Below are 26467 nucleotides of genomic sequence, written 5' to 3'. Positions count from 1 at the left end.
CCACGGCGGGGAGGGTGCTGGCCTTGCTCGAGGCCCACCCAGATTCGATCCCTGGCACCCCAAATGGTTCCCTGAGCCCTGCCAGGAGTCATCTCTGAACACAGAGCCAGAAGGAAGCCCTGAGCAATGCCAGGGGTGGCACAAAAACCAAATAAACATATAAAGATAAAAAAATAAATAAAAATAAAACAGAAATGTGGTTAGAAGCCTGGGACAGACAGTTCTGTGAATGGAGGGGAGATGGCGGGGAAATTCGATGAGTTTCTATCCTCCCCAGCCAGGGAACAAAACTGAGTCTCCGGAACACTGGTGGGGGAAGGGCACTGAAGTAAGACAGACAGACAGATGGTGTCCTAGAGGTGACCCTGATGTCAGACAGACAGACAGTCTCCTAGAGTAGACCCTGATGTCAGATGGACAGACACTGTCCTAGAGGCGACCCCGATGTCAGACGGACAGACAGACAGTGTCCTAGAGGCGACCCTGATTTCAGACAGACAGACAGTCTCCTAGAGTAGACCCTGATGTCAGATGGACAGACACTGTCCTAGAGGCGACCCCGATGTCAGACGGACAGACAGACAGTGTCCTAGAGGCGACCCCGATGTCAGACAGACAGTCTCCTAGAGTAGACCCTGATGTCAGATGGACAGACAGTGTCCTAGAGGCGACCCTGATGTCAGACAGACAGACAGTCTCCTAGAGTAGACCCTGATGTCAGATGGACAGACAGACAGTGTCCTAGAGGCGACCCTGATGTCAGACAGACAGACAGTCTCCTAGAGTAGACCCTGATGTCAGATGGACAGACAGTGTCCTAGAGGCGACCCCCATGTCAGATGGACAGACAGTGTCCTAGAGGCGACCCCCATGTCAGATGGACAGACAGTGTCCTAGAGGCGACCCCGATGTCAGAGGGACAGACAGTGTCCTAGAGGCGACCCCGGATGGAGGTTCCTAGAGACGGCCCAGTGCTGGCGTACGCCATGACCGACTCGCAGGAACGGCGGGCGTGCCGGGTGCTTCGGAGAAGCGCCGTCAGCCGGGCTCACATGGCGCCCGGCACACGCGTGTCCCCGAGCCTGCTGACGGCCTTCCCCTCAGCCCCTGCCAGAGCACACCGGCAGTGAGGAGCGGGCAGGGCGCTGGGTGTGGCCTCTTTCCACACAGCCCCTCAGTTTACCACCCGGCGGCTGGCACTGGGAGCCCCTCGGGAGCCCTTCGGGTGGGCAGGGAGCAGGGCAGGCCCCGGGAGGGCAGCAGGGGAGGGGCCAGGCTCCGCGTCTCCGAACAAGCCCCAGCCGGGCCCCTTCGATGGGGACCCCCACAGCACCCTGCCGACTAGGAACGCCGAGACCCCCAGGGCCAGTGGAGCAAAGGGACAAAGCCAGCGGCCCCGCCCGCGAGCCCTGGCCGGCGCTGCGCCGGACGCTCACCTGGAGGACAGGCTGGGTTTCCCGCTCTTGCTGCAGCTGGTGTAGATCCCCGGGCCGTCGTCGAAGAAGCTGCCCAGCGCCAGCTTCTGCCGGATCGACTCCCTCTCATTTTTCTGTGCCTGCAGTCGGGGGACAGGAGAGGCCGTGAGCGGGCGCCTCGAGCCACAGGGCGCGCGACGGGGCTGGCAGCGGCGGTGCTTGGCGGTCCCTGGGTTAGCTCCGGGTTTGGTTTCTGAGGGGGTGCTGGGGGTGACTCCCCTGGCTCTGGGGCTCGGGCTGGGCCCCCCACCCCGGGCAAAGCTGCCTTTCCCTGCGGGGCGCTAGCCGGGCCCTGCTCAGCTCCCGGGGCTGAAGCTGCCTCCCGCCTCCTGCGGGGGCTGAGGAAGGTGCTGGTGGGCGCGGCCCATCCCGAGTCAGACGGTTCCCCCCCCTGCATGGCCTGTCCCAGGGTGACACTGTCCCTGCCTCCACTCGGCAAAGACGGGTGGACTCAGACGGACAGGTGGGCCCCGCCTCCACGGACTCCGGCAGGCCCTCGGGGTCTGTCCGCCCGTTGTGGGGGGCTGGCAGCGCATGGCGCTGGCTCCGGTCAGAGTCCCTAAGCCCGACTCTGCTCAGCTCCCCGCCCCCCTGCGATTAACAGGGCTCGGGGGATCAGGACCGCGTTTCCTCAGGAAATAAAACAGCCGGGCCAGAGAGAGCACAGCAGGGAGGGTGTCTGCCTTGCACACGGCCAACCCAGGTTTGATCCCCAGCATCCCATATGGTCCCCCGAGCACCCCCAGGAGTGATTTCTGAGCCAGGAGGAGCCCCTGAGTATCACCGGGTGTGTCCCCACCAAAAAAGGATCAAGAATATAGCTCAGTGACACGTCACTTGTCTTGCATGAACAAGGAAGGCCCTGAGTTCACTCTCCAGCACGCAAACGCACAGACACATGCACACATGAGTCATGTGCACACATACATGCAAACACGCACACACACATGCACATACTCGCACACACATGTACTCACAGATGAAGACAGGCACACACATGCACATGCACACACACAGATGCGCGCGCGCACACACACACACACACACACACACACACACACGACCAGTTGCTTGTCCCCATTCTGTCAAAACAGAACCAGAGCTCACGGCGTCTCCTGAAACAAATTCACTACAATGTTCAGAAACGTGCCAGGTCGGTTCTGTGCGGTGTGTGTGAGGGTGTTTCCCCAGCCCCAGAGCCCACAGGAAGGGCCTCACTCAGCGACCCCGGACCTCAGACGGCTGAGTGCATTGGGGCCCCGGAATAAACTCGGCAGGTCCCAGCGCTGTGCTGGCGGCCAGGGTGGGGTCCACAGGCCCAGGTTTGGGCCCACACGCAGGCGGAGGCGTGAGCTCACCCGGGCTGTGTCCAGCTGTCCAGACCCTCGGGCCTGCAGCCCAGACCCTTCTGCTGGCGCCACGACGGTGCTTTGGACTCGCAGCCAAGCGGGGGGAGGGGCCCTTGGGAACCCCGTCCCGTTCCCACTGTGTCCCCGTGCACCCGGGAAGTCGGCTTGCCACGGGCTCCCTGCCCTGGAGTATTCCTTTCCAGCTCTGCGTCTTGGGCGTAGAGCCCGAGGCCGTAGCACAGACGGTCTCTGGAGAGGCTCCTCGTGCCACGGAACTGTCTTAAAAACAGGGTCAGGGCTGGAGCCATGGGGCAGTGGGGCGGGCGCTTGCCCTGCAGGTGGCCCACCTGGGTTCGAGCCCCAGCACCACATCTGGTCCCTGAGCACTGGCAGAGCAAGCCCTGGCCCTGCTGGGTGCGGCCCCCAACAGCCCGTGCTGACCACAGGGGGCAGCCCGGGCCTCTGCCCTGGGAGCTCCGGGCCCGAGGTTCCGCCCGTCTCCAGCCGCCCCGGGGGATGGGAGGGAGATTTCAGGGGACAGTTTCGAGGGGACCTGGCACCTCCGAGCCTGGGCCTGCAGCCAGGGGGTGTTGGAGCTGACCCTCCTGTTCCTGCTCGGATGGTGACGGGTCCCCAAGCCCGGTGGGGGGTCCCCAGCCCTCATGTCAGGACCCGCACACTGGTCAGGACGTGGGTGTCCCTCACCCTCACACGGTCAGGACGTGGGTGTCCCTCACCCTCACACGGTCAGGACGTGGATGTCCCTCACCTCACAGGATGTGGGTGTCCCTTACCCTCACACGGTCAGGACGTGGGTGTCCCTCACCTCACAGGATGTGGGTGTCCCTCACCCTCACACGGTCAGGACGTGGGTGTCCCTTACCCTCACACGGTCAGGACGTGGGTGTCCCTCACCCTCACACTGGTCAGGATGTGGGTGTCTGTCACTTCACACTGGTCAGGACGTGGGTGTCCCTCACACTGGTCAGAATGTGGGTATTTCTCACACTCAGTCAGGAGGTGGGTGTCTGTCACTTCACACTTGTCAGGACGTGGGTGTCCGTCACCTCACATGGTCAGGATGTGGGTGTCCGTCACCCTCACACTGATCAGGATGTGGGTGTCTGTCACTTCACACTGGTCAGGACGTGGGTGTCGTCACCTCACAGGATATGGGTGTCCCTCACACTGGTCAGGATGTGGGTGTTTCTCACACTTGGTCAGGAGGTGGGTGTCTGTCACCTCACAGGATGTGGGTGTCCCTCACACTGGTCAGGATGTGGGTGTTTGTTACCTCACACTGGTCAGGACATGGGTGTCTGTCACCTCACAGGATGTGGGTGTCCGTCACCCTCACACTGGTCAGGATGTGGGTGTTTCTCACACTCGGTCAGGAGGTGGTTGTCCGTTACCTCACACTCATCAGGAGATGGATGTCCCGGGGCCTGTCAGCCCTCGAGGCCCTTTCTCCATTCCAGCCCCGGCCGTGCCTCCTATTAGCCCCAGGCAGGAGCCTTTTCTGTGTCTCTGGCACGTTCTTGGGGGCGCAGCGGTGGGTGCCCAGGTTCTCAGGGACACACTCCGGGAAACAAATCTGAAGCAAACCCAGAGCAGCGGGCGCCTGGCCCGGGGAACATGACGGCCGGGGGGTGCCTCAGGGTTACAGTCCCCAGGCCACTTGGGGGACATGGAAACGGGTCTCTCCTGGGTCGTGCGTCTGTCCCTCGGCTGTTCCCGAGGCCGTGCCCCCAGCCAGGCCCCCAGCCGCTGAGTCAGAGTCGAGCCTGAGCCTCCTGGCTGCGCTGCAGAGGCCCAAGGCCCAGGACTCGACCCTCCCACCTGGGAGGGGAGGGGGCCCCCAGGGAGCTGTGGCACCGGGAGCGCAGCTGGGCACAGGCGGGCCAGCAAACGCCGGCTCTGAGTCGGGCTGGGGGCCTGGGGTCAGGCAGGGGGGCTCTCACCTGGGGAGGGTCCCTAGCCTGGGGGTCTCTGACCTCGGGGGAGGGGCTTCTGACCTGGGGGATTCTGACCTCGGGGGCCTCTGACCTGGGGAGGAGCCCTAACCTGGGGGATTCTGACCTCGGGGGTCTCTGACCTGGGGGTTCTCTGGCCCGGCCCAGCCCCTGCTCAGACAGCGCCTGCGTGCAGGGGAAGACAGAGCCCCATGCTCAGGGAGGGACGGGCACAGTGTCACATGCCATCGGGCTGCTGCCAGGCCCTGCCGGAGCCTGTTGTGAGGCCGTCAGTGCTCCCTGGCCCGGTGCCTTCCGTCGCCCGGGGCCCCATCGCCCTGGCAGCATCCCCGGGGCCCCGGAGAGGATTCGGGCCCCGGGGAACGCTGTCCTCTGCCAGCAGGCGCCCGGCGGGGTCTGGGCCTGGCGGGGCAAGGACGACGCTCGGGGGCTTCGCTCGCTCATTCCTCAAGGCGGGAGAGAAGCCGGCCGCTGGCCTTTCCGAGTTCCTTTCTCCGGAAACGGCGTGCAGGGGCCGGGCCCTCGGCTCTCCCCCCCCCACAGTCCAGGAGTCGCGTCTTCCCGCCACCCCCGACTCGGGTGGCCTTTTAGTTTGCCTGCCAGCCCTTTGCCCCCGTCAGAGAACGGCTCGAGCAGCTGGACCCGGCACCGTGGCCTCCTCTGCCCTGCTCTGACGCCCCACGGGCCCCTCGAGCACCCAGGTGGGTGCCCAGGGGAGGGCCAGGGCCTCACCGCCCAACCGGCCAGCCTCGAGGGGCGCGCGCACGGGGGGCGGTGGGTTCTCCTGGCCACCCACGCCTCTGCCACAGACGGACACACAGACGGACACACAGACACAGGCAGCCAGTACAGACACAGTCAGTATAGCCAGACACACAGACACAGATGGCCAGTACAGACACACAGACAGCCAGTACAGACACACAGACAGCCAGTATAGCCAGACACAGACACAGACAGCCAGTACAGACACACAGACACAGACGGCCAGACAGCCAAACACAGAAGCAGGACAGCCAGTCCAGGCAGACACACGGACACAGGCCAGCCAGGACAGCCGGACACAGACCCAGGCAGGTCACTGCTCAGTCGCCCTGTTCTGAGAGCACCGACTGGGTGGGAACTCAGGGGAACGAGCCGGGGGTTGCCTCGGAGAAGCCCCCCCGCCCCGTGATGCATTTACACGCCAAGTCCTCAGTGCTCAGTTGACAATGAAATGGGTTTCTCCCCTGGGAGCCGCGCCCTCAGACCCACAGCCTGAGTACCCCGCACCCCAGTTCTCAGAGGAACCTCCTCCAGGAAGTCCACCCAGGGGTGCTACTGAACAATAGTTGTCCTCCCCTTCCCCTCCCCCAGCCACCCAGCAGCTCCCACATCGAGGGCCCGGTCGGGAGCAGCTGAACCCCAGTGCGCTACCAGGACCCAGGGGTCCCCCAGCTCCACATAAGGGGTTTAGAAATGGGGCGCTAGATCTGGGGTCAGAGGGGCAGTGTGGGGGTGGGGCAGGGACCTGGGGCCAGGAGAGAATGACCGTTAGTGGAAAGCCCAGGAGGGAGGGAGACTGGAGGGAAAAGAGGGGAGGGAGGGAGGGACAAGAAGGGAGGGGGGAGGAAGAAGAGGGAGGGAAGGAGGGAGGGGAGGAAGAAAAGGGAGGGAAGGAGGGAGGGAGAGGAGGAAGGAGGGAGGGGAGGGAGTAGGGAGGGAAGGAGGGAGGAAGGGGAGGAAGGAGGGAAGGGAGGAAGAAAAGGGAGGGAAGGAGGGAGGGAGGGGAGGAAGGAGGGAGGAGAGGAAGAAGAGGGAGGGAAGGAGGGAAGGAGGGGAGGAAGTAGGGAGGGGAGGAGGGAGGAAGGGGAGGAAGGAGGGAGGGAAGGGAGGAAGCAGGGAGGGGAGGAAGGAGGGAGGGAGGGGAGGAAGGAGAGGGAGGAAGGAGGGAGGGGAGGAATAAAAGGGAGGGAGGAGGGAGGGAGGGGAGGAAGGAGGGAGGGGAGGAAGAAGAGGGAGGGAAGGAGGGAGGGGGGAGGAAGCAGGGAGGGGAGGAAGGAGGGAGGGGAGGAGGGAGGGAGGGGAGGAAGCAGGGAGAGGAGGAAGAAAAGGGAGGGAAGGAGGGAGGGAGGGGAGGAAGCAGGGAGGGGAGGAGGGAGGGAGGGGAGGAGGGAGGGAGGGGAGGAAGCAGGGAGGGGAGGAGGGAGGGAGGGGAGGAAGAAAAGGGAGGGAAGGAGGGAGGGAGGGGAGGAAGCAGGGAGGGGAGGAGGGAGGGAGGGGAGGAAGCAGGGAGGGGAGGAGGGAGGGAGGGGAGGAGGGAGGGGAGGAAGCAGGGAGGGGAGGAGGGAGGGAGGGGAGGAAGAAAAGGGAGGGGAGGAGGGAGGGAGGGAGGGAGGGAGGAGGGAGGGGAGGAAGAAGAGGGAGGGAAGAAGGGAGGGAGGGAGGGAGGGAGGGGAGGAAGGAGGGAGAGGGAGGGAAGGGAGGAAGGAGGGAGAGGGAGGGAAGGGAGGAAGGAGGGAGAGGGAGGGAAGGGAGGAAGGAGGGAGAGGGAGGGAAGGGAGGAAGGAGGGAGAGGGAGGGAGGGAGGGAGGGAGGGAGAGGAAGCACCACCAGGGGCTCTGCAGGGTCCGCCCCTGGGGGTGCCGTGTGCCCGCAGTGCTGCTCTGGGGCACGGAGGGGCACAGGCTGAGTCTCTGTGGCCAGGAGTGGCCGCGTGGGGCAGGACACGCAGTCTGTGTGGGGGCCCAGGCTGGGGGCCGGCACCGAATGACCCCAGGTTCGGGGGAACCATCTTTCCTCCCTCCCGCCGTCTCCAGCGCGTCTGCCCGACTCGGGAACCGCCCGAGGCCTGATGTGTCAGCGCGGCCGTGGAGGGATCTGGGGTCTCTGGTGGGGGCCGGGGGGCCAGTTCCTCACAGACTCCACGCGGGGCGATGACTGGGGGTCTTATTTGCTGTGAGCACTGTGCTGGAAAGTGCGTCGGCGTCACACACAGGGACGCGTCTGCACAGGGACACGAGTGCGAGTCACGGCCACAGCCTCTGTCGGAGGGGCGTGCTCGGGCACACGCCGCCGGAGGGCAGCGGGCGCTGCGATGCACCTGATTCAATCGTGCCTGCAGCCAACCGAACAGCAAGACCCTCAGAGCGCAGGGAAAACAGAGCAACAGCGATTCTAATTCGGAAGAGCAATCTGAGGGCGGGGGCTGCGTTTCTGCCCTTTCCCCTCACTGGTGCCACACCAGGGCCTGCGTGCAAGCCCCGCCCAGCCCCGCAGCCACCCCTGCGCCCTGCCCCCCGTGTCCTGGAAATGGAGGCTGCCAGTCTGATGAGGTGTCCACGGAAGCACCTGTCCACAGAACCATCCATCCACGGAACCATCGTCCACGAAACCATCTGTCCACGGAACCATCTGTCCAGGGAACCATCCGTCCATGGAACCATCTGTCCACGAGCCAACCAACCACGGAACCATCTGTCCACAGATGACCCAACCACAGAACCATCTGTCCACGGAACCATCCGTCCACAGAAAAAATCTGTCCCCGGAACCACCTGTCCACGGAACCATCCACGGGACCATCCATCTGTGGACCCACCTGTGGCCCACCTGTGCTTTTCCTCCTAGGGCACCGCCATGGCATGTGCTCACAAAATTGGCACCGGGAAGAATGAGTTTCACGTTTGGGGTCCGTCCAGCAGGGCCCGGCCTTCTTCTGGGCCTGAGGCAGCCCGTGGGGCGAACACCCGTGTTTGTGGGTGCTGCGAGCAGGGCTGTGAGCTCTCCCCCACCCCGGGTCTCTGACACCTCACTGTCCCTGCCTTGTGGGGGTGCTGTGGCTCCCGCCCGGCCTGCAGTCTGTCTGGGAAAAGGGGTGGGCGGACCCCGGGAACTGCACTTGCTCGGCGGGCCCGGGGGAGGGAGTGGCTGACCCCACGCGTCCCCGCTGCAGGAAGGGACAGCTGGGACGGGTGGCTCCAGGACCCGGCACGGACGCCGTGCAGGCCGCACGGTCTATTTTAGGTCTGTAAGCAGCTCCTGAGACAGCCGCGTTGGCACGGCTCAGAGCAAACGCAGGGAGGGTCTCAGCCCCCAGCCCGGCAGGCAGGAGCAGCGCGGGGACTCCACTCCGGGTGGCCTGCTTTCTGCTCCCAGAGCCGTGACCTCGCCCTGACCTAGAGCGAACGGCCTGGCCTGTGCTCGCGTCGGGGCTGGACACGCGTCCGCTGGGCTCCGCTCGGCCGACTTGCCCGGCCGCAGCTCCGGCTATTTTTATTCAGACCTGTCATTACCCGGCGCTCCACCCAAAGCAGCCCCCAGACCTGCGAATCCACTTTTTTGGGGAAAAGGCAAGTCCTGGAAGAATAAATACTGGATCTACTTGGGAAAATAAAGCGGAAAAAAAAAATTAATCAGTAGCCAACCCAACCTCACTCAGGAAAACTTTGTTTTCCATATGTATATTTTTAAGTCTCGGGTTAGAAAGGTTGGTTCGACTTTCGAGTAATGGTTTCGGGCGGGCGATGTGTCCCCCGTTACGGAGCCTTCCCTGATGGAGAAGCTGCCTCGCAGTGAACGCCTGGGAGAACTTCCCAGTCCCGGAGAGGACCTGGGATTCCGCCCCTGCTTGGGACAGAGGAGATAGTGCCCGGCGGGTCCTGAACATCCCGCTGCTGCTGCTGCTGCTGCTCCTCCTCCTCTCCCTCCTCCTCCCCCTCCTCTCCTTCCTCCTCCTCCTCCCCCTCCTCCTCCCCCTCCTCCTCCTCCTCCTCTCCCTCCTCCTCCCCCCCCTCCTGGGGCTCGACCCCTGCGGGTCCCAGCAAGGAGCCCTCCCCCTTACCTGCTTATAGTCCCCCTCCAGCTCTGGGCATTCCTGCCTGCTGACGTCACACACTGTGCCACTGTCCAACTCCATCCTCACGCTGCCGGTGCAGTGAAGAAACCTCCTCCCAGGAATTCCGAGCGGCTGCCCAGCCCTGGCCCCCGCTCGCCCGCCCGCTCACGCTGCCATGCCAGCCGGCCGTGCCCGTCCTGCCCTGGGTCTGGGCCGCCGCCCCGCCCGCCTCCACGCTATCCTGTCTGGGCACTGCGGTCACCGCGGCTCATCCGCCCGACACTGCTCTCCCCTGCCCCCCGGGGTCCCCGTGGCCCTGAAGCGCCCGCCTGGGTCCCTCTCACCTTTCCCGCCCCTGTCCAGGGCCGGGTCTGGACAGGAGCCCGCCAGGCTCCGGGGCGGGGTCGGGAGATAAAAATAAACGCCACGGCCCAGAGTGCAGGGGCGGGAGGGGGCGGGAGGAGCCCCGGGCCAGGGCGCCCGCCACAGAGGCGACCGGAAGGCCAGCGCAGGACACGTCGGGCCCCGGTGCTCGAGCTGCCTCTGCAGGCGGAGAAGCAGCCCCCCGCCTCCCCCCGGCCTCTCGGGAGGACGCTTCGCCCCTTTCCCCCCTGAGACCGGCCAGGCGTGCCCGGTGCATGGGCAACGGATGCACTGCAAACACGGCTGGGTGCCGGGAGCCGAGCACTGCCTCACGCCCCAGACCAAGCCCGCAGGGGCCTGCCGAACTGCACCTGGGACAGGGCCAGGCCACCAGCTGCCCACCGGTCAGTCTCAGGCCACGCACACCTCCAGCACGTCCACGGGCGAACGCGTGTCCATGCTCTCAGTCTCTGACCCAAACACAGCCCCCGTCTCCACTGTGCCCGGGCCCCCGCAAGAGCAGAGACAAACTGGGGAGACCCACCTGCTCAGAACTGACAAGATGGGGACACCCCACCTGGGTCCCAGAGACAGCGGTGTCAAGAGGGGGTCACCTCACTCGGGTCCCAGGGAGAGAACAGTGACAAGCTGGGGACACCCCACCTGGTCTCAGAACTGTGATAAGACAGGGTCACCCTACCCACAGAGAGCAGTGACAAGACGGCGTGTGAACACCCTGGCCCTCAGCCGCATCACTCCATGGACAGAGCATCCTTCCCCGGGATGGGGGCGCTGCATGATCCCGATGGCTTTAGCCCTTTATCCCGATGGCTCCGCGCCGGAGCAGAGGCCAGACAGACCCCCTGCACACTCACAGTGGTACATGCCCTGGAGCGGTGACCACCTGTGTCCGGGCCGTGCAGTGACTGTAGGGACTTAGTTATGTGGGCCAGTGTCTCAGCAGCAACTGCTGCACTTAGTTCTAAGGGCCAGTGGATGGTGCGTCAGTGTCCTCTGCCCGGTGACTGTCACTTAGTGTGTGGTCAGCGTGTGCTGAAGGGTTGCTGCGGTGACTTAGTATCCTGGTCAGTGTGTGCTGAAGGGTTGCTGCGGTGACTTAGTATCCTGGTCAGTGTGTGCTGAAGGGTTGCTGCGGTTACTTAGTATCCTGGTCAGTGTGTACTGAAGGGTTACTGTGTTACTTAATATCGTGGTCAGTGTGTACTGCAGTGATTACTGTGGTTACTTAGTATCGAGGGCAGTGTCTGCTACAGTGGTTACTGCAGTTACTTAGTATTGAGGTCAGTGTCTACTGCAGTGGTTACTGCAGCTACTTAGTATCGAGGTCAGTGTGTGCTGCAGTGGTTACTGTGGTTACTTAGTACTGTGGTCAATGTGCACTGCAGTGGTTGTTACTCAGTATTGTGGTCACTGTGCTGTAGCAGTTACTCAGTACTCTGTGTGCTGTAACCGTTCCTCGGTAACATGGGTCACTGAGTGCTATAGCAGTTACTCAGTCGTGGGTCAGTGTGCGCCACAGCGGTCACTGGGCTTACTGTGTCTGGGCTGGTGTTCCCTGCATTGCTCACCACAGCTGAGGCCACTTCCAGCAAGCTGGGAGCTGGGGCGGGTAAGGAACCCTGCGCGCAGCTGGGAGCCGGCAGGCAGAGGCTGGTGCAGCTTGAAGCTGGCCACCCCGCCTCGTCCCCTCCCCCCGCTCAGCTCCGTCCCCTCCAGACCAGAAACAGCTGTGCCCGACGATAAGCAAACACAGTTTCCAGAACCTGGGGTTCACGGCGAGGGCCAGGCAGCACGCAATCTCAACGCCAGGCTCTGGGAGGAGGGGGTGTGCCCTGCCCCCTCCCGGTGACACCTCCAGGAAGGCAGCCCCCACAGGGACGCCTGCTCCCCCTCCCCGCCCCCACCCCGGCTCCTTCCAACACAGCGATGGTTTCCGGCTTGTCCCGAGGGGCAGGATTTCTGCTTCTCCCTTTCTCTCCCCGCAGGGAGCCGGTACCCGGCCCCTCTCCCGTGAGCAGAAGGGATGAGACTTCCTGTGGCCCCAACTCAAGATTTCCCACGTCAGACCCAGCAAACCGTCAGCCTCTGTCACCCAGAATCCACTCTGTCACGGTGGAACTAAAAACCCAGAGCTGGGGCTGGAGTGACAGCATAGCGGGTAGGGCGTTTGCCTTGCACGCCGCCGACCCGGGTTCTAGTCCCAGCATCCCATAGGGTCCCCTGAGCACTGCCAGGAGTAATTCCTGAGTGCAGAGCCAGGAGTAACCCCTGTGCATGACCGGGTGTGACCCAGAAAGCAAATAAAATAAAATAAAATAAAATCCCAGAGCTTAGGAGACGCGGCCGACGGGAGAGCGCGGGCCCAGTGCACGGTGCGGCCGGCCGAGCTCCCAGCAGATCGAGGACTCAGACTCAGGCGCGGGCACCCAGGCCTGACGGACAGACCGACGGGCGCCCCGCCTTCAGCTCTGCGCACGCACGCCCACACGTGGCGGGCACGGTCTGCAGGAAGGATGCGGCGACCCAGGAGTTTCTCGACTGGAGAGAGAACTGGGGACCGGAAACAAAGTCCCCGAGCCCCCAGCCCCGTCGGAGCCCAGTCATGCAGCGTGTCCTGACACTCGGACGACAGTGCTCCCGGGGGCCTCTAGGAGGGGCTCTGAGGCACCCCGCCCTCCTAGAGGCAGCTCCAACAGCTGACCTGTCCCCCTCGCTGAGCTGACCTTCGGGTTCCACCCAGGCCACGGCCCCCGAAAGTGCGTTTCCAGGAGAGCTCTGGGCTTCTGGCGCGCCGTCAGGGTGAGGGGCAGCCCGGAGCCCGGGGGGGAGCGCACGACGCCGTGACGCCTCATCACCCTTGGCGGGGCCACCCTGAGGCCCCTCCCCGAGCCCGGACCCAGCCCAGGGCAGGCACGGTCTTGGTGGTCTGCAGGGGTCGGGCCAGTAGGAGGCCCTGGGTCCCTGCGTGCCTTCCGGAATGTTCTCTGGTTCACCCCCACCCCCACCCCAGGGCCCAGGCCAGAAGCTCCCGCACCCCACCAACTGCACCCACAGCACCACCCACCCGAGCAGATGCTTGAGGCTGCGTCTCTCACACTGGACGCCTGGTGACGGGGAGGCTGTGGGGCCCTGGGGACAGCCGGGGACACCCGGGAACAGCTGACAGTCCTGTCAGCTCCAAGGGCTTTCCGGGGCAGCGCTTAGTAGGCTCTTCCCCGGAAAGGGGAAGGGGGACAATTAAATCCGGGGACCACTGCTACCCGACACCCGCCATCCTCGGCTCTCGCCGGCAGTGCTCATGACTCCCTGCTGGCCCCGTGGGGGGCGGGGCTGGAGATGGTCAGCGGCGGGCAGGGCGAGGGCATCCCCGCGGTCTCTCTCCGGCCACCGCGCCAGGTCTGTGTGTGCCTGGCCAGCCGCCCGGCCACGGCTTTCCGAGGGGAGGCGGCGCGGCCTCTGGGCGGGGGAAACCATCACCGTGAGCAGTGGGTCAGCAGGCCCCGGCCTTCCTCCACGAACACACGAGGCCAGGGCCGGAAAGACAGGACAGCGGGGACGGGCTGCGTCATGCACGGCCGGTCAGCTCCACCTCACACACCCTATATGGTGCTCTGCACCCGAGCACAGAGCCAGGAGTCAGCCCTGAGCACTGCTCGGTGAGACTCCCCTCCCCTGCCGCCCAGCTGGCGCACCCAGGGCTGGGGCTGGACCCCCACGTGCTGCCAAGGCGTGTGGGGCTCCGGCCTGACATGGCGCCCCCTCCCTGGACCCCTCCCCGGTCCTCCTGGGGCTTGTCTGCTAGGGGATGAGGCCCGGTTGGAACCAAGTGTCTGCAGGAGGCAGCGGCTGTTGCCGTGGGTGCTGGCTGCCACCCGGCCGGGCGGAGGGGCTGAAAAAACAGGGCCGGCGGCTTCCCGACACTCACTGCACATTCGGAGCGAGAGCGAAGCTGGTCTAGTTCCCTGAGCCCACGGGGGGGCTGGGGGGGAGCTGCTGGGAGCTGGGGACCGCCAGGACACTGGGGCTGTGGCTGGACACAGGCAGCACTGGCCTTGCCCAGCTCCCAAGAGAAACCACGGACGTTGGTGCAGGGTGCGAGGTCCTGGGGCCCTTCAGGCACGTGTGTCGGATCGCGACGCTACTGCGAAGGGCGGGCTAGTTCTGGACTCCCATCCCTGAGTTTTATACTTTTTCATTTTTTTTCTTTTTTGGGTCACACCCGGCGATGCACAGGGGTTCCTCCTGGCTCTGCACTCAGGAATCACTCCTGGCGGTGCTCAGGGGACCCTGTGGGATGCTGGGAATCGAACCCGGGTCAGCCGCGTGCAAGGCAAACGCCCTCCCCGCTGTGCTGTCGCTCCGGCCCTATACTTTTTCGTTTTTATGTGTTTAAACCGGGCACTTCCCTGGAGGTGTCCTTCCGTGGCAAAGCACATAAGTGTGTCTTCCAGGTTTTGAGAACAAATCGGGACGCGCTGACATTCAGGACTCTTCGCTTTTGGCGTCTGGGCCACTGGTCAGTGCGGGGAGGTGGGGGTGGACCCCCGGGGGCTGGACCTGGGCTTCCTGCACCCACAACTATTTTCTTAAATTCTGGGTGTGCTTTTGTGGCCAGCTGGGCTGTGCCCAGGTCTCGGAGGGCCGTGGGGAGGGGGTGTCTGCTTGAGGGTGCCCCCGGGGTGCTGGAAGGGGCCAGGCCCCCCTGTGCCCACGGCTCGAGCCCTGTTGGCGGGGCCATCTCCGGGGCCTCATCTTCTCAATCTGAATCCAAAGTTTAATTTGTATATATGGGGCCACACTGGTGAAGCTGAGAGGTTTCTCCTGGCTTTGCACTGAGGAATGACTCCTGGTGGTGCTCCAGGGACCATATGGGATGCCGAGGATTGAACCCGGGTCAGCTGCATGCAAGGCAAGCGAGCACCTCCCCCCTGTCCTATCACTCTGGCCCCTATTTTCTCATTTTTTAAAGTGCCAAGTGCGTTGCCTCCTCTGCAGGGGAACCCTGTGCATCGGCACACTCAGGCGCCCTCTGGTCTCTCCGACCAGGCAAGAGTCTGAACTGGAGGCTTCCCCGCTGTTAACTATGGACACACAGGTAAAGGGAGAGATAGGATGACCTTCCAGTATCTGTACTGTAAGCAACAATGCTCAAGGGGATGGGTGAGGGGGGGGGAGGGAGAGGAGAGAGAGAGAGAGAGAGAGAGAGAGAAGGGAGGGACAGAGAGAGAGAGAGAAGGGAGGGACAGAGAGAGAAAAGGGAGGGACAGAGAGAGAGAAAAGGGAGGGACAGAGAGAGAAGGAGGGAGATAGAAGGGAGGGAGAGAGATTGAGAAAGAGAGAAGGAGGGAGAGAGAGAAAAGGGAGGGAGAGAGAGAAGGAAGGAGAGAGAGAGAAGGGAGGGAGGGGGAGACAGACAGACAGACAGAAGGAAAGGCAGGGAGACAGAAGGTGGGGAGGGAAGCTGGGGCCGTTGTGTGGGAAACGCGCACTGGTGGAGGGACGGGTGTTGGAACACCGTATGACTGAGACCCAATCATGAATAATTCTGTAACTGTGTATCTCATGATGATTCAAATGAAAAATAAATCAAAATAATAGAAAAAATTAGGGACACATTTCTCCCTCAACAAAAAAAAAAAAGAAAAAGAAAAACAAAAACCTGTAGGGATTAGACAGAAACTTCTTCAACCGTGGAGCTGCCAGAAGAGTCCAGTGCTGGGAAGGCCCCCGCACCCCCCCGCGGGCAGCGAGCACTGACCAGCACCCTGGAGCCCTGCGGGCAGCAGGAGACGCGTGCCCGGCCCGGGGCCAGCAGCCAGAGGATCTAGTTCCCTTCCGCTGTGACTCATGAGATCACCCGCTTGGATCTGGTGAGGAAAGGGCTGTTCTCTGCTTCTCCCCCAGAGGACTGAAACACCATCTCGGCGCACGAGTTCCACTGGCACTCGCCCCCCGCCGCACCAACACCACCAGACACCGGCCGGCACTTCTGTCTGGAGGACACTGCCATTGGCAGGAACACGGGGCCAAGGAAGAGCCAGGCTTTTGGGAGGCAGGAAAACGATCCCTCTTGATGGCGGGAAGATGTGTTAAAACTTTGCAAAATTTGATAAAATGTGCAAGGTAGCTGGGGATGAGGAATTGTCTGGGCCGGCTGCAGCTACTTTGCGAAAGCACTGCAGGGCTGAAGAGGCATCACAGGGGCAAAGGCACTGCAGGACCAAAGAGGCGTCACAGGGGCGAAGGCACTGCAGGGTTGTAGAGGTATCACAGGGGCTAAGGCACTGCAGGGTTGTAGAGGTGTCACAGGGGCTAAGGCACTGCAGGGCGGTGGAGGCGTCACAGGAGCTAAGGCACTGCAGGGCTGTGGAGGCGTCACGGGGGCTATGGCACTGCAGGGCTGTGGAGGCGTCACAGGGGCTAAGGCACTGCAGGGTTGTAGAGTGTCACAGGGGCTAAGGCACTGCAGGGCTGTGGAGGCGTCACAGGGTCTAAGGCACTGCAGGGCCGTGGAGGCGTCACAGGGGCTAAGGCACTGCAGGGCCGTGGAGGCGTCACAGGGGCCAAGGCACTGCAGGTAGTAGAGGTGTCACAGGGTCTAAGGCACTGCAGGGCTGTGGAGGTGTCACAGGGTCTAAGGCACTGCAGGGCTGTGGAGGTGTCACAGGGGCTAAGGCACTGCAGGGTTGTAGAGGCGTCACAGGGGCTAAGGCAATGAAGGTTGTAGAGGCGTCACAGGGGCTAAGGCACTGAAGGTTGTAGAGGTGTCACAGGGGCTAAGGCACTGCAGGGCTGTGGAGGTGTCACAGGGGCTAAGGCACTGCAGGGTTGTAGAGGTGTCACAGGGGCTAAGGCACTTGCCTTGCACTCGGCGACCCTGGTTCAATCCCCAGCACTGCACAAGTCCCTGAGCACGACCTGGAGCTACCCCTGAGCACAGAGTGGGGAGTCAGCCCTGAACAGTGCTGCGTGTGGCTTACAAACAAAGCAACCCCGCCCTTCCCGTTCCGGGCACTGCTGGGTGAAAGTGCTCGCTGGCCCTGCACACGGCTGGCCTCGGGGTGGCGCCTGGCCCTGCCTCTGGTCCCTGGCACCTCCAGGAGGGATCCAGCGTGGAGAAGCAGGGGTGTGCCCCCAGCCCCTCCGAGCAGGGCCTGAACCCACCCCCCCCAAAGGCAGAGCAGGGTGGGCCCTACCGGGACATCCCCCGGCAAGGAGTCATCCGGGGAGCGACCTTTCACTGGGCCAGAGTGTGACTGTGTCGGTGCCTCGAGGGTCCAGTGAGGGTCGTCCTCAAGGACACTGTCCACCCTGGGCCTGCATTTTTGCTTAGTCTCTTTTGGGGGGCCACACCCGGCGGTGTTCAGGGATCGCTCCTGGCCGTGCTTGGGGTAGCGGGTGTTGACCTGGGCTGGCCGAGTGCAAGGGTGCAACCTTAAGGCCACTTCCAGGAGCACAGGGTGCCCGAGGGAGCACCCTGTTCCCAGTACCGACCTGGGAGGCAGGAAACTCAGCCAACCCCTGAGCACGTGCCCACACGTGCCCTCGGAGGGCAGGGGAACAGGCGCCGGCTCTCGGGGCTGTGGCGGGAGGAGGGGCCGAGGGGGCTGAGGAGGGCGTCCTGGGGGGGGGGGAGGAGCACCAGGGTGTGCAGCGAAGGGCCAGGTCACTCCCAGGCCAGGGAGTTTCCCCATGGGAAGGGGCTGAGCAAGGGACAGGGCCGGAGGAGGGGACCGTCCTTGGGGACTTCCACGCCCGCCCGCAGCCCCTGAGCTGGGCCCCTGGGTGCGAGCCAGGTGCAGAGAGCCCCCGCCCCAGCTGCTGTGGGATAGGGGGGCTTCCTTCCACATCAGGAGGGGCAGGCCTGCCTCGCTGATGTAAGTCCCTGGGGAGGGGGGAGGCTCCCAAACCCAAACTCCCCAAACCTCTGAGAATTCCTCAGCGCTCCTCCGGGATGGCGCTGCGCCCAGCCGAGGCCTCAGGCCACCTCCCGGGAGGCTCCGAGGCGCGTGAGAAGCAGAGAGAAGCAGCACAAGCCCGGCCTTGCAAACACACACACACACACACACACACACACACACACACACACACACGGATGGACGGACAGAGAAAACCTCTCATTGCAAACACACACACACACACACACACACACACAGACGGACGCACAGAGCAGACCTCTCTTTGCAAACACACACACACACACACAAAGCAAACCCTTTCTTTGCAAACACACACATACACACACACACGGACAGAGCAAACCCTCTCTTTGCAAACACACACGGAACAAACCCTATTTTTGCAAACACACACACACCCCCCACTCCGCCGCCGCCGCGGCCCCATGTCTCTGGAAAGAGCTTTGCAGGGATTGATGCGGCCCCTCGGAGATGCCAGGAAGCAGGAAGGCGCTTTCCCAGCAGCCCGAGGGACTCCCAGCACCTCTGTCTGGATCGTGTGACATGCACACACGTGTGTGGCGTGAGGGGCCAGTGCAGGCGCCCCAGTTCTGGGTGAGGTCAGGAGAGAGGCCGGGGCAGGATGGGCAGAGCCTGGCAGGGGCACACCCAGGGCTGGTCTCCCCTGGCCCCTGCAGGGCGGGCACCCGCACAAACCCCGCCAGGGCCCGGGGTACAAACACCAGAGAGGACGGGAGCCGGGAGGGCCAGCGATGGGGCCGAGACGGGGCCACTGAGCAAGGACCCAGAGAGGAGCGGCAGTGCAGCCTCCCCCGAACGGGGGCAGGGCGTGAGCGACCTGCAGGGCTGCGACGGAGGCCGTGGGCCCTGGGCGTGTGGGCCGTGGCTCTCAGGAGAACTGGAAGGCGGACTTAAAAAAAAAATGTTTCATTTTGGTTTTGGTCCAGGGCTCACTCCTGGCACAGCAGTCGGGACCCGGGCTGGCCAGCGCCTCCCCCTGGGCATCCCTAAAGGCCCCTTGAAAGGCCACTCTGGACACTGTGCTGGGCACAGGAAGCATGAGTGTGTGTGTGTGTGGGGGGTGGGTGGGTGTGAGTGTGAGTGTGAGTGTGTGAGTGTGAGTGTGTGGGTGGGTGTGTGGGTGTGAGTGAGTGTGAGTGTGTGTGTGTCTGTGAGTGTATGTGAGTGTGTGTGTGTGTCTAGGAGTGTGGTTGTTGGGGGAGGGTAAAGGCAGGACAGGTGTGGTTATTACTGAAAGAACCACGATGCTGATAAGAAGATAACAGTAGCTGTTAACAATCTAGTTGTTTGTTCCCAGGTATGCACAGAACTTGGGGTGGGGGCTTGGTCCCCCCAGCCTGCTTCCTGGATTCTGTGCAACCGTGGTATGCATTCAGGGAACAACCTTACGGAGAAATTCTTCCCAAACACTCTACCCAAGGAATCTGCTTCAACCCACTTCTTTTTCACGGGTAAATAAATGATGGGGGTGGGCAGGAGAGGGCCGGGGCCCGGAGAGTGGTTCAGTGGGCAGCGCGCTTGCCCTGCACGTGGCTGACCCCGTTTTGATCCCCAGCACCAAATTCAGTGCTCTGAGCCCCACCAGGAGTGATCCCTGAGCACAGAGCCAGGAGTAAGCCCGAAACACCACTGGGTGTGGCCCCAAAAGAGAAAGGAAAGGAAAAAGAACGAGGAATTCCCCCTTGGGAAAAGGGGGAAGTTTCTGGAAGAGACCCATTGTCCCCAGTGACTCTGACCTCTCGCCTGGAGCCTGGAGGGTGGGCCGGGCTGCAGGTGGGCTCGGCCTGGGCTTGCCCGGGAGCTCCAAGGCCTGGGGAGAAGCCGCAGAAGGAGGCCCCGACGGCCCCGCTCCGAGCCCAGCCCCACGCAGGGCCCCTGGCCCTCGGGAACTGCGACTCACCTCCCAGCTTTTATTTATTTATTTATTTATTTTTGCTTTTTTTTTTTTTTTTTGGGTCACACCCGACCAAAAGCATGTGCAGGTAACAGGGGTTACTCCTGGCTCATAAACTCAGGAATCACCCCTGGTGGTGCTTGGGGGACCATATGGGATGCTGGGAATCGAACCCGGGTCGGCCGCGTGCAAGGCAAAGGCCCTCCCCACTGTGCTATCACTCTAGCCCCAGCTTTTAAACGCACACGGCACGGTCAGATCCTGCAGAGGAAAAAAATTAATTTTTTCCTCCTCCAGGAAAAGGATGTTAGCAAACTCCTTCCCGGGGGCAGGCTGGGGGTGGCGGGTGGAACCGGCTGAGATCCGATGGCGGGCCCAGGTCTGACCTACAAAGGCGGCTGCGGGCTCGTGTTTGCAGCCTCCCGAGGCGAGAGCGGCTCGCAGCCTCCCCAGATGGAAGGAAACCCTCCGCTCAAGGAACCTGAGCCAGCCAGACCCGGTTCCGGGGCAGAAAGCTGAGCCCAGAGGCCCAGAGGGAGAAGCTGCCGGGTACCAAGCCCCGGTGACTAAGCAGAGAGTGGCAACACCGCGGGCAGGAGCCGGGGGCCTGCACCAGCGGGGAGCCGGCGTGGGCTGGGGCAGCGCGGCCATCCTCCCGCCCACGGGGGCAGCCCTGGTAACTGGGCGACGGCCGGGAATCCTCCACACAGCTCCCAGAGGCTGTTTACCCGGGCGAGGGGACGTTCATTCCTCGCCGCCGAATTAACCCGGGGCTCAGCACTGGCTATTTAGGAACCATCAGAACCGGTTAAAACTCCGGATGGCGAATGTGCACAGAGCTGGACGACCGTTTCTATTATGACGACCGTTATCTTCTTTCTAAAAAGTGTCTTCATGTGGAGGTCTGGGACCTCAAGCTCGTGTGGATAAACCATTTTAATTATTTTGATCCGGGGCCACACCCAGTGGTGCTGGGGATCACTCCTGGCTCTGCCATCAGGGAGCCACACCAGGTGCCTGGGGTGGAACCAGAATAGACGTGGATCGAGCAGGGAGCAACCAGCACCTCCGTGCTCGCCCTCTGGGCCTTACAAGCTCGGGAAGCCGAGCATGTGCAAATCAGAAATCTCGGGTTTTCGGTCTCCAGCTGACTTCTATAAAAATAACAATATTCTCGCCGCACGGACGGGCTGTCAGTGTCTATTCACATCATTTCCTTAAAGGCGATCCTAGAAGCCTGCTGCAGAGCCAACACGGTCCCTCCGCCAGGAGCAAAGCTTATTTTTCTGCGTTATCTACGAGAAATTCCAAGCAGGACTTCCTGCCCCCAAACCCTCTTAAACTCGATTACAGTTCAAAGCAGCGTCTGTTATTTGCGAATCCAAGGAACATGCAAAGCAACGATGCCACAATCGCTGTAAAAAGGCCAGGAAACCTTTCTTTTCTTTTTTCTTTCTTTTTTTTTTTTTAATGCCCCATTACTCTCCAGACAAACCTAATTACAATTCACATGCAGTCAGCACCAGGCCGGGAGGAGCCGGGGGAGCCGGGAGAGCGCAACCTGCTGCTAGCGAGGGCAGGGCCTCCTCCCTGCGGGCGGCCGGCGGCCTCGCGGCGCACGCGCTGCCCGCGTCTAGGCGGTCCTACCTGGTACGAGCAGTTCTCCTGATGCACCATCTCCGAGCATGCTAGGGCCCCGCCGCAGGAGCGCTCAGCGAGGCTGCGCAGCGGGCGCCGGGAGCATGGGCGGCGGGCCCGGGGGTGCCCAGGCGGGAGGCCGCGCCCCGGGCGGGGAGGCGCGCGGCGGTCAGGCCACGGCGGGGCGCAGGCCGGTGCTCGCTGATGCCGCGCGCGGATGCTCTGCGCGGATGCTGCTGCGCGCCCGCCCGCCCGCGCCCGCCCGCCCGCGCCGTGCACACGGATGCGCAGAGGCACCGCCTGTGCCGGGGGCGCGCGGCGAGCAGCTCCCGAGCCGGGCGACGCTCCAAGCCGGGCGCGCGGGGGAGGCGCCCGCACAATCAGCCAATTATATTGGAGCACAAAGGAGAGGCCCGGGCTGGGGCCGGGGTGACCTTCGGCGGCTTTACGCAGGCAGGGGACGGAGGTGGGGACGGGCTCGTCCGCGATCCCGGGAGCGGGGAGGCGGCCAGCGCGGGCGCGCGGGGTGGGGGAACAGGCTCACCCCCGCCCCTAATCCCGGGCACCGAGGGTGCGAGAGAGGCCTCGATGATTCCGGAACTTCCAACCTGCGCCCGGGATCTGGGTGGTAAAAGGCTAAAGGCTCTGATTTCCACCATCCTTTGAATCCGTCATTTATTTTCCACCCCAGGCTACTTTCTATGTTTTTTTTTTTTTTTGGCCACACCCTGCAGTTCTCGAAGGACCATATGGGATGTCAGGGATTGAACCCCACCCCCACCCCCAGTCCCCGCGTTGTAAAGCAAGCGCCCTGGCCGTCTTACTCTCCTTCCCCCGCCCAGGCTCCCTTTAAAAGTCAACTAGAAATAAAATCCAAGTTCTTATTCCTATAATTTTCTAAGCGAGCTTAGTCAAATGCTCAGGCGGTGGGGTCCACGCGGTCCAGGAAAACGAAAGTGAATGGTGTGATACTTGCTTTGTTTCCAGTCTGCTGCCCAGAGCTGGGACCCCACACCCCGCCCCGCCCCTCCAGGTTACAGCGCCCGAGGCCAGGAGGGAAACGATTCCGGACTTGCACGGAGGAAGAGAAGCTGCACCGCACATTTTTTAGGAGGTGGGGGGGGGGGTGCAGGGCGGGGCTAGGGCTCCATTTTCTGCAACATTTCAGGGCACCCTAGAATTTTCCAATTCCCGAAAAGGAACAACTAGGCCTTCGAAGCTACTTTAATGACAGCAAACTCAAAACAAAACTACACCCCCCTGGAGGTCTGTCTGCAGTCCTCTGTGGCCACCGTAGCTTCCCTGGCACTGTCGTCCTGTTGTTCATCGATGTGCTCAAGCGGGCACCAGTCGCGTCTCCACTGTGAGACTAGTTACTGTTTTTAGCTTTTCAAATACATCACAGGTAGCTTGCCAGGCTCTGCCATGTGGGTGGGATACTCTCGGTAGCTTGCCGGGCTCTCCAAGAGGGACAGAGGAATCGAACCCAGGTTGGCCGCGTGCAAGGCAGACAGACGCCCTCCGTGCTGTGCTACGGCTCCAGCCAGCTCGTTTCTACATTCCATAATAAAACGTCCAGGGCCAAAGAGGCGGCACGGGCTTACGGCACTTGCAGGCCTCCTGCCTACCTGGGCTTGGGCCCACCAGCAGGCCCGGAGGGGCTCCAGCCCCTAGCACCCACCTGGGTGTGGCCCCAAGCCCAGAGATGACCAACCGGAGCCTGAACAACACCTAACGCCCTTCCATCACACCAGTGGATTCAAGCCAGAGAACGCAGGACTGTTCCTGGGAAGCCGAGTTAACACAGTGCCCTGTGATCTCTGGAAACTCGTACCGACACCTGTTCGGTCTTCTCTGACCCTGACCGTGGGGGGAGGGGCGCGGGGGGCAAGCCCAGGGCTCCCACCCGCGGCAAGCGCCTGCCACAGCCCTCTACTCTGCTGCAAGCATGCGTCCCTTGACTTGCCGGTGGTGCATCCACCTGTCTCCACAGAGTCACTCACCCGTCTCCTCTCAAAGCCTCATGGGCTTGTGTTCTCACTAACCGGTGACATATTTTAAATCAACAAAACATGTATCACAGCTCAGGTAATAGAGTGGCAACAGTGCTGAGGTCTACAGTTGTACAGAATCATCGCATACCCTTCCCCAAAGAGCCCGTGACCCCCCAGCCCCGTCCCCTCTGCTCCGACTGTTGACTGACATTGTCTGCTGACTGACAGCCATGGAGCTAGTGCTGAGTGCCCTCTCCCTGGCACCCCCGGGGCTCCGGGCCTCCACAGCTGCTCCTGTGTCATTTCTGTGTTGTGCAAAGGGAAACCCCCACCAGAAACGGCCTCACCCTTCCCGCTTGGGAATCAAGGAGAAGTTTCCAGCCCAGGACACGCACGCACACACCCCTGCACCTGTTTTCCTGGGCTTCACACACAGGACGTGGCCCTCCCCACTCTGGGAATGTGGGAGAGAGGAGGGGGCGAGGCGGGCGGGGGACCCTCTCCACACCCCCTCCCTGCTTCCCGGCTGAGTGAGCTGCACAGGCCAGACACCCGAGACCGAGTGGCAGTGCCTGGCTACAGCTACGAGCGCAGGAAGGTTCTGGAATCCCAAGTATGTGGGGGAAAAGTAGGCCAAAGCGTTTCTTTTCAAGGCAGCAGGTTGGGTGAGATGGAAATCTCGTGCCTCCCAGAGAAGGGGCAGCGGCAGCCTGCCCAGACCGGGCCTCACCTCACAGGCCCTGCGTGACCTCACAGGCGCGGGTCCTGGGGTGCGGGGGGGGGGGGGGGGCCCTTGGGGGTGGACTGGCCTTAGGCGTCCCCCAAAGGCCACTGCCTGGTCTTCCGAGACCAACAGCCCCGGGCTGCGTTACATAAGCTCACGAAGGGATTTATCATGCATTGTTAAAAAAAAAAAAAGACCTAAACACGGTCCCACACTCCCAGCTGCTGTTCCATAAATAGGGGGAGTGAATCACGGCGGCGCGGGGAACAGACTCCCGACAGCTGCATCCCGGTCCCGGCCAGAGAAACCCTCCCAAGCACTGCCGACAGGGCTGAGGGGGAGAGCCAGGCAGAAACGGCTCCCGCAGCGCCTCCCGGCCGGGCTCTCAGGAGACAGCCGGGCTCGGCCTGCAGAGAAGCTGGACCAGGGACCAGCCGCCGGGCGCACCGGGGCGGCCGCAGCTCGTCCACTGGGTCGCGGGAGCCAGGCGCTGTTCCGAGGCCCTGCTGGGCGTCACCCCCCCGTAAGAGGAAGGGGCTGCCGACCCCGAGAGTCTGCGGAGAGAAATATATTGATGCATAGGGCGAAAGAAACAGTCTCGGGGGCTGGAGTGATAGCACAGCGGGGAGGGCGTTTGCCTTGCACGCGGCCGACCCGGGTCCGATTCCCAGCATCCCATAGGGTCCACTGAGCACCACCAGGAGTAATTCCTGAGTGCAGAGCCAGGAGTGACCCCTGTTCATCGCCGGGTGTGACCCAAAAAAGAAAAAGAAAATAAAGAACCATCAGAGTATTTCCCGGTGAAGGGGTGGCCCTGTTTCAGCCGCCACGCAAATGACAGTGCTTTACTGATTGATTTTTGGGTCTCCCAAGTGGCACTTAGGGGAACCACCTGCACAGGTTACTGAGGGAGTGACCAGGCTGCACCATAGTTGTGCCAGGAATTGAAAGGGGGTCAGCTGCATGCAAGGCAAGCGCCACGACCCTGTGCCGGGTGCAGGCCTGAGGGTGCAGGGCTGTGGGGGTGCAGCTGGCGGTGTGTGAGGGGCCATGTGCTGCTGGGGCCCCCCTGGGGCTGACCTCATACGTCAAAGGCCCCCATAGCTCTCTCTCCAGCCCCTAGGCCGTGCCTTTAATTGCACAGGAGTTTGTTTTTTTTTCCCCTAATGGTGGGAACTGCAATGACCTGAGGGTGTTTGGCTTAGTTCTGACTGTAAACCTAGCAGGAAAAGGTAACAACCATTGGCCCTGCGAGCAGAATCTCAAGACAGTGTCCAGTAGCGTCCGGGACTGGCCAGGAAGGCCCAGGGAAATTTTCGGCACGAGTTACTTGAGAAAGATTCTTCCTGCACGCCCAAACCCCAGCTCCTCTGACGGAGATCGGTGCCTCTCGCTGTGCCGCAAACCTTGCCTGGGGAGAAGGGCCCGGCTGCTCCGAGCTCTGGCAAGCATGGGGCGGGCTCAGAGCTGACGGGGGCTGCGGGCGGCTGGTGGGGGCACACCGGGAACAGCGAACGCAGCAGGTGCGGGGAGGGCGGCCGGGGCCGGCCCACCCGGGTAAAGGCTGCCCAGGGAAGTGTTACCTGCAGGGCCCGGGTGGTGTGTGATTCTGCTATAAAACTCCGCAAGCTGAAGGCGGGCGGGGCTGGGACTGAGCTGGGAGAAGCCGGGCTGAACTGCGGAGGGGAAAGGTGAAAGCTGGCGGGGAGGGCTGGAGTGACAGCACAGCGGGGAGGGCGTCTGCCTTGCGCGCAGCCAACTCAGGTTCGATTCCAGCATCCCATAGGGTCCCCCGAGCACAGCCCGGAGTGATTCCCGAGTGCAGAGCCAGGAGTGACCCCTGGGCATCACTGGGTGTGACCCAAAAGAGCAAAAAAAAAAAAAAAATTAAATTAAATTTTAAAAAAGCTGGCAGTGCTGCCCCTGGGCTTCCTCACGGCCGCCACACACGGGGGTCCTGGGACGAGATGCCGGAGAACACAGCCTGCAGGCCAGGATCCGAACTCACCTGGGCCTGGTGGTGGTTGCTAAGAGGACTCGGACCACAGGGCAATCACCGTGGATGGGGGGGCCGGCTAACAGCTTCCAGAGAGGGCTGAGAGCGCCCCCAGCTGACCCCCAGGCACTCCCCGGGGGTGGCGCCAGCACCCAGGGGGCAGTGTCCCAGGCGCTGTCCCAGCCTCGGGCACCTTTGCTCCCCACTCGGCCCGGCCTGGCCTGCCCAGCGCTGCCCCCCGAAGCTCCTGGCCCGGCAGACACGGCGACTCGTCCTCACAGCAC

The 26467-nt window shown here is 62.7% G+C and overlaps 1 protein-coding gene across 4 annotated transcripts in view; it reads right to left on the bottom strand.

Moving 5' to 3' along the window:
• Positions 1 to 26467, bottom strand: part of SCHIP1 (schwannomin interacting protein 1) — a 165661-nt gene that overhangs the window by 15642 nt on the left and 123552 nt on the right. For 3 of the 4 annotated variants that reach the window (XM_055124918.1, XM_055124920.1, XM_055124919.1), the window contains exon 3: positions 1437 to 1555. In XM_055124918.1, coding sequence (XP_054980893.1) covers positions 1437 to 1555 — 119 coding nt within the window. Of the gene's footprint in view, positions 1 to 1436; positions 1556 to 21478; positions 21982 to 26467 lie in introns of those variants that run through there. The other variant, XM_055124921.1, reaches the window with a different exon arrangement.

Source organism: Sorex araneus, chromosome 2 (assembly GCF_027595985.1).
Source record: "Sorex araneus isolate mSorAra2 chromosome 2, mSorAra2.pri, whole genome shotgun sequence".
NCBI classification, from domain to species: domain Eukaryota; kingdom Metazoa; phylum Chordata; class Mammalia; order Eulipotyphla; family Soricidae; genus Sorex; species Sorex araneus.
This window is presented reverse-complemented; position numbering and strand designations above follow the sequence as displayed.